The following is an 11,683-nucleotide window of genomic DNA, read 5'->3' as shown; positions in this document are numbered from 1 at the left end:
GAGTTCCGGTACGATACCGCGTAAGCATTGGGCTAAATATAGATGCCATTCCCCAAATGATCAGCCCGCCACCATCTTGACTGCATCATCACTTACAACCAGGTGAGATTACATTCTCACCTGGTGGTGAGGTTGTAAGAGGTCAGTCTAACTTTTTATAAATAAAAAGTTTATAGACGGCTTTAGATACAAATTTTAACTAAGAATATATGTAGAGCTAAAAGTAAGGACTACTAGTATATATAGTAGTTAAAAAAAATATATATATTTATTTAGTAGTTAAAAGGATGATAATAGTAATCACTGATTTATTTTTCCACAATTTCTTTTGCCAATTTGTCAAGTAGAGAATGCACCTAATTTGTGTCGCCATTATTTTTATGGTCAAGGTTATTAAACTAAATATTTACCATGAAAATTAAAAAATATAACTTAATTCGGTAATATGGCACAATTGCAACTAGGTATTTAATACCTGGTTTCGTGGGGTTTGCATATCGTCTAACAGATGGCGTTAGTAGTGGAATAAGTCACGATATCGATCGGTGTTTCCAAATCTATAAAACCCTATCATACTTTCAGTTCCATTGTCTCCAAAACGAACAGTTTTATAATACGTCAGCGACTTAGCACTGCTAGTATATGCAAGAGATAAAAACTATGCCCCCCTATTAAATCCGCCAAGGGATAAACTTTCAGTGTCCACCTGCGAAAGCACAGCAACAGCGAATTCGAGTTTACCCCGCTTTAATATTACACGTTTTTTATTTAGATAATTTTATTATTTCCACCTGTGCGCCAAAGCTCGGAAAGTTGATAAAGCTGTGGGAGAAAATAATAATTTTCCTTTCTCCGGGGAGAAAAAAGTCGCGTGTCCATGCTAGCCGTGCTGGATCCATAGAAGAAAATAGGTTTAGGATATGTAACAAGATAAATATAAATATAAGTAGACAAATAGATATACAAGGAAAATATACCTAGGGATTAGTTTTGCTGTACATAGCACCTATGATAATGTCTTGGTCACCTACTGGCGAGTAGCCAGTTGATTTCGGGTGTTGCATCACAGCTTGTGACGTTTTGATTGTTTATTCTGGACGTATACGTATGTAAATACCCCTTTCGGATGACCGCGTGGTTGTCGTAAACTTTCGGTTAATAAACTCATGAACACTTGGATTTAGCACAGATAACTATTATTTTTTTCTTTTTTTATTTGAACTTTGAATAGACAATCATCATCAGTCCCATTTCTAGGCACAGACCTTGTGTCTAATAAGAGCGAGGGTTGTAGAAGATAGATTTTTTTTTAATAACTTTAAATCTGTACGCAAAATTAAAAAATATATATAGAGAATACAAAAACAAAATACGACAACTATTGTCACAATCACAGGCAAGTTAGTATATATGAGTTGCTTAGTGAAAATCGAGTAGAAAAAATTAAATGTAGGCCTAGGAATCTTCTTAGACAAGGTGTTACTTACTTAGGCATGCGCTACTTATACTATGCGCATTACTTACTTAGGCATTGCTGGTTGGTCCTTCTATCACGTAGCAACGGAGCATCAGATGAACATGATGTTTTCCACAGAGATACTGAAAGAGACAGTCTAATTTTATCGCAGAAAAACAAACGCTTAGGTGTATGTTAACTCGTTTAGGCAACACAGGATTAAATATTAAATCATATTAACAAGTTTTTATATTGTCAGTAGAAACATTAACATTAGACATTACAAATGATACATCATAAATAAAATCACATGTAAGTATTTTCATTTCGTAGACACAAAACAAAAATAAAATACACCAACACCCGCTGCATTTCAATGCATCGAGCTTTTTTTTCGAATTCTAAATTTGAACGTGGCCACGCGCCAGTCTCGGCGCGTGCGCATCGCATCGCGCATTTCTGAACGGAACGATTTTACTTTTTTAATTTAATTCTAGTTTATTTTTGGTCTATGGCATAAGTTCGGATTATTTTTGCGGTAAATATAAAAAAAAACATACGGAGACATAATTTGTTTGTACATTTTATTGTTTAAAGTGGCATCAGGTCGGATTTTTGTTGGTAAATATTAAAAAATAACTATATATTTTGGACTTCTAAAATTAATATTTTTGGTTTTTTATTTTAATATCCTACCCCGCTTGCTTGTTCTTTATTAACTGTAAATATGAAGTTACTGTAAATCCTAAAAAGTGCTTGTTTTTAATTTATATATAGGTACGAAGTAGACAAGGTTTAGTTTATATTGCGAAGAAAACAGATATTGTATTTTAAATGGTTTTATAATTTTAATTAGAGCCAAGCATAGAGTCCTGTATCGGCCAGAGACAGCGTTCCAAATTTAAACCCAGTGCTATTCCATATTTAAATTAAGAAATAAGTGATGTGTTGGAACGTGTCATGTTCCATGTTCAAACTCTAAGGACAAAGACAATTATAATATAGTTCTCTAGTTCAGTTCTAAGGTTTTTGAATGAAATGGGGAAGAAGAAGAAACCTAATGGAAAGAAAGGTGCGAATAGATTCTTCCGCTGGATCCGAAGGTATTGTTTTTTATTTTAATTTTTTTGGCTTTGGATTAACTTGAAGGTTTGATTTTATTTCAATAACCAATCATTGTGAAATCGAAAGAATGCATGCAAATTTGTTTTTGTTTTTTTTTTTTTTTTGTAAAAAACTCTTATTAACAAAATAATATAACGGAGGATTGTTGAATAAACCAAAGAAAAAATTACTATTATTCCTGTTGTAAAACAAAATCTTTCGCCGTGTCTGTATTTATCACTGGACAGGCTGGAGTATGTTTTTGTTATGGAGGGTAGAGGTAAGGAGAGTCATCTGTGTATATGAAAAAGTGTCGTCAAAATGTATTAAATTAGGATGGCGCCACATTTGCATCAGGGTAACTCTTAAAAGAAGCACCAAATATAAATATTGTTAGAGTAGGCTTGAAAAATAAACAAGGAAGTAAGGTTATATTTACCACAATATTTTGTACAACGTAAGTTCTTGAAATTCTCAATAATTAACTACTTTAGTCGATAATGACATTAAATTTTTTAACTCGGCATACTTCAATTCATCTACGTTTGCTACATTCATACCATACCCTGTGCATCCACCAGCGCCATTGTGGAGGATTTTTGAACTGTTATTTAGCGCAACAACTGGACACTTTTTCAACTTTTCTCCCATATAAGATGACTCTCCTTACCTCTACCCTCCATAGTTTTTGTCTCCAATAGATAGACGCCATTTTGGCGCTGTAAGTTGTGAAGCTATAATACGAGTTTCGAAGGAACTAAAATTTGAATAACTATAATCGTGGTAAATACACTGTAACATTAGTTCCAGGGCACTTAATCCGCATGTCAAATGTGGCACTACAAATTGGGACGGAATATTTCAGCAGTCATTTAAGGGGAAAGTAATATACAAATAATATATAACAAACCTGGGTGGTTTTCTGATGCAAGCTATAAGTATTTTTTTAGAAACTTTATGTAATAAATAAATAATAATAATAACTGCCGCTATCGATATGACAATTTAAAAAAAAATCTTTTATTATTAATAACTATTTTAAAATTTTGAAAACATTAATATTTAAAGTTAATCTACCTTTAATTTACGGTAGATTGATTTACCTTTTATACTTACGTCACATACACTTTACCATAAATCTGTTATTTCATATAACCGAACAAACGTCAAAATTTCACAACCACATACAAAAATAGAATAACTTTACTTGAAAGTTAACTTCCATAACTTGACCCAGGAGTTTACTACCATAGCATCTTCTTCTATCTTCTTGCAGCGATAGGCCAGCGCTTGACAATCATGACCGTTACAAAGCATTGATGAAGTATAGGTTGAAGGTGGTCTTCTGCTATTTTCCCTTGTATAATGACATGATGACATATTTATTGTTTCTCATAATATGACCAAAATACTCTAACTTTCTTTGTTTAATAGTTTTAAGTTATTCCAGATTCTTTTCTAGCCTATGTAATACTTGGATTAACTTACAAGTAATACTGTGGTGTTCCTTGAAATTCTTAGCATTCTTCTATATACCCACATTTCGAAAGATTCTATTTTCTTGCATAGGGCTTCTGTAAGTGTTCAGGTTTCTAACCCATATAGGTGAACGGAGAAGACGTAGCAGTGAATAACTCTTATACGTAATGGGAGGCTGAGATTGCGGTCGCAAAGTATATATTGGATAGAAGCAGGCGTTACTTTGCGGAAATCCATGATATATTATGAAAATTAAGCTTAATTTGCTATAGTCCGCGAAAAGCAGGAGAATCTGTATGGTGTAATTTATAATTTCTTCAATCCTTATACTCCACAACAAACAGATCTTCGGCAATGTACCCTTGAGGGGAAGATCAGATCATACAGATTCTCCTGCTTTTCGCGGACTATAGCAAATTAAGCTTAATTTTCATTATACGCAAAGTATCTTTTCCATTTTTCGGTAGGCTGCACGAGCTTGTTCAATTCTGCAATTGATTTCAATGCTGTGATCCATCTTGTTATTGACCATTGTACCATAGCATAAAGCACCATTATTTTAATATTGTTGACGTTCTCAGTTCAGGATTATTATCTTTATTGTGACGTCAAAGTATGAAAAAAAAATCCTTTCTTATATTATAAATGCTAAAGTGTGTTTGTTATTTGTTTGTCACTCCATGACGCCCTAAGTGAAAACCAATCGACTTGATTTTGGCATAGAGTAAGTTGAAAAGACGTAGAGTAACATGCCATCGCTTGAGATCTGTAATAAAAGCGGACATACAACGCGAGTAATAGTTAGTATTAAAATAAAACTGTTTTCTGTAGTTTCTGTAGATGGTAGTAAGCCCTCAGTTGTACCAGGAGTACAGATACAGAAAGATCGGTTACGAAACATATCATTATAGGTTTCCTGTTTCCCGATTGTTCGGAAGGTACATGTACCCAGATTTACCTACGCTAACGAAACAATAAGTATGACATAACCGTGTAATTGACCATTGTAATGGATCCGGTCATTAGCTGCGCAATAACCCGCCTGCGTACAGGGCTTAGTGGTACATATGACGACCTGTGGTAATCATCTATATCTCAATTACTTTTGCTTAAAGTAGTACTATATAAATACTAGCTCTGCCCTGCGGAAGTTTGAAGAGATTCAGTGAGAGGGCTGCTGCTTTATGCTGAGGAGCTATGTACTCTAATTGCAATGCTTTTTACCAAATCTGGGCAGGGCTAAAGTGATATGATAACAGAATATTTCCAACAGAGAAAGATTTTTGAATCTTAAGATATGACTGAGTTATTGTATAAAATTTACTAATCTACTAATCTAAGACATCCTCTAATCAGAAGGAATCTTATCGTTTTTCGGGATAATAAACAAATAGTATTTTTAACCCGGAGTAACAGCCATAAGTATACAAAATTTAATTTTAATCCGTCCAGTAGTTTAGACAGGCAGACACGAAAAATAAATAAAACTCGGTTTTTTGGTTCTCTAGAATAGAATAGAATAGAATAGAATTTTATTGTTCACTGTTTACACATAGAAAGGCAGTTGACAAGGCCTAGAAAAGTATTCAAAACAGTATACCCACAGCCAGCCGTACACTTATAGTATTAAATAAGTAGGTATAAAAAAGCTCTTTCCCTTGATACGTTCAAAAAATATTAAATGTAAGCGCAGGAATCATCTAGCCATATTTTTACTATCAGTGTAGTTAGAAACGTTAGATAATTCATAGCTGAAATGAACTCTCGCAGGAATCATCTAGCCATATTTTACTATCAGTGTAGTTAGAAACGTTAGATAATTCATAGCTGGAATGAACTCTCGCAGGAATCATCTAGCCATATTTTTACTATCAGTGTAGTTAGAAACGTTAGATAATTCATAGCTGGACTGAACTCTCGCAGGAATCATCTAGCCATATTTTTACTATCAGTGTAGTTAGAAACGTTAGATAATTCATAGCTGGACTGAACTCTCGCAGGAATCATCTAGCCATATTTTTACTATCAGTGTAGTTAGAAACGTTAGATAATTAATAGCTGGAATGAACTCTCGCAGGAATCATCTAGCCATATTTTTACTATCAGTGTAGTTAGAAACGTTAGATAATTCATAGCTGGACTGAACTCTCGCAGGAATCATCTAGCCATATTTTTACTATCAGTGTAGTTAGAAACGTTAGATAATTCATAGCTGGAATGAACTCTCGCAGGAATCATCTAGCCATATTTTTACTATCAGTGTAGTTAGAAACGTTAGATAATTCATAGCTGGACTGAACTCTCGCAGGAATCATCTAGCCATATTTTTACTATCAGTGTAGTTAGAAACGTTAGATAATTCATAGCTGGACTGAACTCTCGCAGGAATCATCTAGCCATATTTTTACTATCAGTGTAGTTAGAAACGTTAGATAATTCATAGCTGGACTGAACTCTCGCAGGAATCATCTAGCCATATTTTTACTATCATTGTAGTTAGAAACGGTAGATAATTCATAGCTGGACTGAACTCTCGCAGGAATCATCTAGCCATATTTTTACTATCAGTGTAGTTAGAAACGTTAGATAATTCATATCTGGACTGAACTCTCGTTGCAAGTGTCTTGTCAATTTTTTTTAACAAAAACCTACTACAAAAGTTTGGCAGCTTTAACCGTCGAAAGTAATCACTCTATCTCTAAAATTAAAAGATAAACATACGACTTAAAAGCACCAAAAAAGTAGCATCTGGTTTAACAAATCAACACTTAGCACTAACACGTGCCAACATAAATAAAATACACACCAAAGCACCAGTCAGCGTTCACACTTGCGATGGAAAAAAAAACTTGCGTGTATTTTAGTGTGTGATGCCTTAGAACTCAAGGATACTGACTGATATTCTCATAATAGATTTACTTTATCTAACTCTTGTAAAATTTACGTGTTCCAAGTTACTAAGAAATAAGAAAATAATTTATCATGGAAAGTCCATAATTAAATTATTCTATCATATTCCAAATGTTCAGCTTCAAATGAAAAGAACTATAAAGTACGGATAAGCATATTTATTTCCATTCTAGCTGTGCCACCCAGTTTTAACTGCTTAAAGTATGGGTTCTAGCTTGATGTTGACTGTAAAGAACGTATAGCCTCGGAAGTTATGTTGTATACACATCTTTTCCTCCACCACTGAAAAGTTTTACTTGGTTAAAAGAGTAAAAAAAAATATTGCTTTAACTATCCTGTTTTAAAAACATATTTCTATTCTAGCTGTGCCACGCAGTTTCAACCGCTTTAATTATGATGGTATATATAGCCCATGACCATCAATCAAAAAACTCAAAAACTGATAAACAAACATATAAACAAACTCTTCAGTTTCAAATATACACAACACTACAAAATAGCACAGGATATATCATTCTAATAACTCATGGTCCCGAGAAATTGTCATTTGCATCTGTTTAACTGAAAAGACAAAAGAAACATCAGAAAAAATAATAATACGTGACAAGACAAAATAAATTAGTAAAAATATTCATAATGTGATCTTACGGTAAAATATACCATAGTACAGACTACAGTCATTACGTCTGGCCCGTCGTCCCCCCTTTTTCACCTCCTTACTTCGCCCACTTTTCCTTTCTAATGTACGGTGAGTTAATCGTACAAAACATACATTGACGGCTTAACACACGCTGAGTCTATCGAAGTAGATTCCTAACGATCGTTGGATCGGGTGAATCACGTGCTGTATGATAGTTTTCGTGTTCGAACGCGTTATTTGGTCGTTAATACCAATCGTAAGGCGACCACGTCATACTGTTGTTCCGCCCACAGCTTAAAGGACGTGCGCGCGAGTTTTTCAAAGAAACAAATTTTTTATTTTGTTATTAAGGTGTTTTGCAGGGTGGTACGCTAAATACGAAAGTTGTTTTATATCCATACTCATACGTATAGGAAATTGTGAAAGAGATTATGCAGTGTCATTGAACTTTAACTAGTGAAATAATTACGTGTACGTTCATAGAAATTTGTTAGTTATGAATGAAATATTTCGAATTGCAAATTAGTTCGTCATACATTGTGCTCTAATAAGGATACGAACGTTTAGATTCAAAATAACGGAAAATGATTTAAAGTTCAGTTTTTTGGAGGCACAATGCATGAGATGTGTAAGTATTAACAGTATTTTGATACGTTAAAATTAAGAGAAGGATTGTTTTGAAAAGTAAAATTAATAATATCAATCATATGACTAAACGGTGTGAAAAAAGAAGTGGGTCGCCTATTATATAAACTGAAAGTGATTTTTGTTGTTATAGGCTTAGAGTTGTTATTTGAAAGATTTGTATTTGCAGAGAAATTGCTTTTTTTTGCATTTCTTTGATGTTTGATTGTGATGATGACTGTGTATACAATCATTAATGATGTTTTGTAGGGTGCTTTCTAGAAATTCTATTGAATGGTAAATATTCCAAAAATGAAGAGTCACTATCGTTGGTTTAAATTTATAGTTTTTTATTTATGTTTTATTAAACTGCCTTGTCAAAGATTCGATTACCGGGACATCCAAATATTATAAGATGAACACTGACCGGGAGTTAGCAAATGGGCAATGTCGTTTCACGGCACGATAAGACGTCGGTTCCAGTTATTATCTTTAAAGCCCGCCAACCCGCATTGAAGCAACGCGGTGGGTTTGTGCTCAAAAAACCCTTTTCCGAAGGCGTAAGCCAAACTGTGGGAAATTAAAATAGACTTATGATGAATATTGTAAGCCGACCTTCAGCACGATGGACCGACGATAAACAGGGACTGAGGGGTTTTTGATGTTTAAAAATGGTCTCTAATAAATTATATATTTACTATTAACAAATGTCTTGCAAATTAATCATTCTGGGTAACAATTTTTTTTTTTTAACCGATTAACCGTTTAACCGGTTAATCAGTTAACCGGTAACTAATTTAACTGGTTAACTTGTTAATTAATTTAACCGGTTAGTTTAAGTTAATTAGTTGGCTGCTGAACTAATTAACCTGATTAAATTTTATGGCCGGTTTAAACGGCTAAATAGTACAGCACTACTTTTTATCGAACCCTTCTAAATGCCTTTAGCAGTGGGACAGCAATAAGAGAATTTCTAAAAAGGTTAAAACTTTAACGAAAATGTTTTCCAGAGTTCGTTGAACAATAGAATCCAGCGTGATCGAATTTATCTTGTAATAACCTTGATCGAATTCAAACAATACAGTAGGTACGCTGATAATAAATAATCGATTTACTAATAAAGTAGGTAATCTATCGAAGTTTTGTAAGGCTTCCAAAAAAGTGGACGTTTCAACTTTTGTTTTTTTTTTATGTATAAGCACGCCGATTTGTATGCCCATTATTGACTGATTTCCGTGACAATGTACAGTGCTTTACAATCTTTTGAGATACAGCAGTGTTTGAAATTTAAATACCTCGGGAGTAAGAATTTTTAGTAGATATCTATTAAATTTAGACAGCCGATTGACGCAATGGGCAGTTACCCTGCTTTCTGAGTCCAAGGCTGTGGGTTCGATTCCCACAACTTGAAAATGTTTGTGTGATGAACATGAATGTTATTCAGTGTCTGGGTTTATGTGTATGTTATTACTATTTATGTATATTATTTATAAATATTCAACAGTTATCTTAGTATCCATAAAAAAGCTACGCTTACATTGGGGATGGATGGTGATGTGTGTATTGTCGTAATATAAAAAAATGAGACTTGAGAGCTTAGTTTGCTACGCTTGAAAAGTAAATAAAATATCACTTGCTTCATGCCTGAGAGTTCTCCATAATGTTCTCAAAGGTGTGTGCAATCTGCACTGGACTACCTTAACCCCCCTCTCATTGTGGGAGGAGACCCGTGCCCTGTAGTGGTCTATAATGGGTTGATATGATGATGATGATGATGCTTGAAAAGTTCTAACGATACCCCATAAGCTTTACCCCATATTTTCTTTTATTCTATTTGATTTTTGATTTGAGTTACATATTTATTCAACACGTGTGAATTTTAAGTTAACAGGTTCCTTAGCTATTCGAGTCTACATTTTTGCCTTCATTATAAAGTTGCAAAGTACAGAAAGAAATACAGTTGTATTCTATAGCCTCTATTATAATCATAAGATCTGACCCGCAGTTTATCTGGATCTCGACGATAAATTGCCATCTCCGTTATTATTTGAGTTCGTTGTACGTAAATAACCTTAGTGTGAAATTTGTAGCTCGCAATTGTCGACTCGCTATCAAGCATCGAAACACTTTGACGTCATCGTAAAATTAACTTGTGCCTTGTGCCTCATTTCGAAGCTTAAATTCATTCAGCAGCTTTCTTAGCGGAAAGGAAAATAAATTATTTGCAAAACAAAATAATCAATTCGTTAGTGTGCTTTAAAGCAAAAGAAAACCAGACAATATTCATTAATAACATTAAAAAACACAAATGTCGAACAATTTTCACTTTGAAAATGGCGCCATACAGTAGCCATATTGAATTTAATTCGTGTCACTCGGGATGATGATTGAAAGAATCCTTAATTCTTTCAATATCTCATAGTTATAGGTCTGGTCGGACAATAAGAAGATATAATATGTGGAACGAAGACACTCACGAACGACTACACTCTGAACTACACTTTTTGTGCAGTCCTTAATAAAAATAAAACTAATATCGAATTCTCAGTCCGCACCTCATTGTAGCTGTGAAAAAGTCTAAGTCAACTTATTCAAAGATAAGGCCGTTGAAGCCGCACATTTTGACATTCGCTAGGCAATCCAAACATACGTATAGTGTACTTCACGTTGACCAAGAATCATAGCCAATCTTTCAGGGACATAAACGTACGTTGACGATTTGGAACGTTATGAAAATTAAACTTAATTTGCTGTACTCCGCGAAACGTGCGTAGAGGGTACATTGCCGAAGATCTGTTTGGTGTGGAGTATAAAAATTGGAGAAATTATAAATTACACCATAAGGATTCTCCTTTTCTTTGCTTTTCGCGGGGTACATCAAATTAAGCTTAATTTTCATAATATATCATGATTTCCGTAAAGTAACCTTTTCTTCTATACAATATATAAAATCTGGAACATTTTGTATATTACTAAATGCCTGTCTTAATGGCTGTTTTACGACTATTTTATCTTTTCGGCATAATCCCATTATAAATGTCAATGTAAGTTTGTTTGTTACGCTTTCACGCAAAAACTACTTAACCGATCCTCATGAAACTTTGTACACATATTCTTGAAAGTGTTAGAAGTAATTTTGGATACTATTTATCCTGACATTAAGCTCGGTTCATTTGGGAGAGGCGATGAAAGTGTTTGACGATTTTACACCATAACTCCGACAAATTATAACCGATTTAAATAATTATTTTTGTACTATAAAGGTTATAATATGTCTTTAATTTTGCCCAATATTTGTGTGGATCTAAATGTGGTTGGAGATAGAGGACAGAACTCCTCAGCGGACAACAGCAAACCCCTCATTTAAGGCTTAGCGATACTGAATACTTAAAATTTTCTTAGAACTACAACTAAATTGAATGCCACATCAAAAAACAAAATCAAACGCAGACGAAGTAGCGGTACAACAG

At 33.9% G+C, this 11,683-nt stretch overlaps 1 protein-coding gene across 1 annotated transcript in view; it reads left to right on the top strand.

Moving 5' to 3' along the window:
* The first annotated feature begins 2,312 nt into the window (after positions 1–2,312).
* LOC120625432 overlaps positions 2,313–11,683 on the top strand; it is a 46,474-nt gene continuing 37,103 nt past the window's right edge. The window contains exon 1 of the mRNA XM_039892498.1: positions 2,313–2,559. Within this exon, the coding sequence (XP_039748432.1) occupies positions 2,495–2,559 (65 nt within the window). The 5' untranslated portion in view covers positions 2,313–2,494. The remainder of the gene's footprint in view (positions 2,560–11,683) is intronic.

The sequence above is a fragment of the Pararge aegeria genome, chromosome 7 (assembly GCF_905163445.1).
Source record: "Pararge aegeria chromosome 7, ilParAegt1.1, whole genome shotgun sequence".
Lineage (NCBI taxonomy): Eukaryota > Metazoa > Arthropoda > Insecta > Lepidoptera > Nymphalidae > Pararge > Pararge aegeria.
This window is presented reverse-complemented; position numbering and strand designations above follow the sequence as displayed.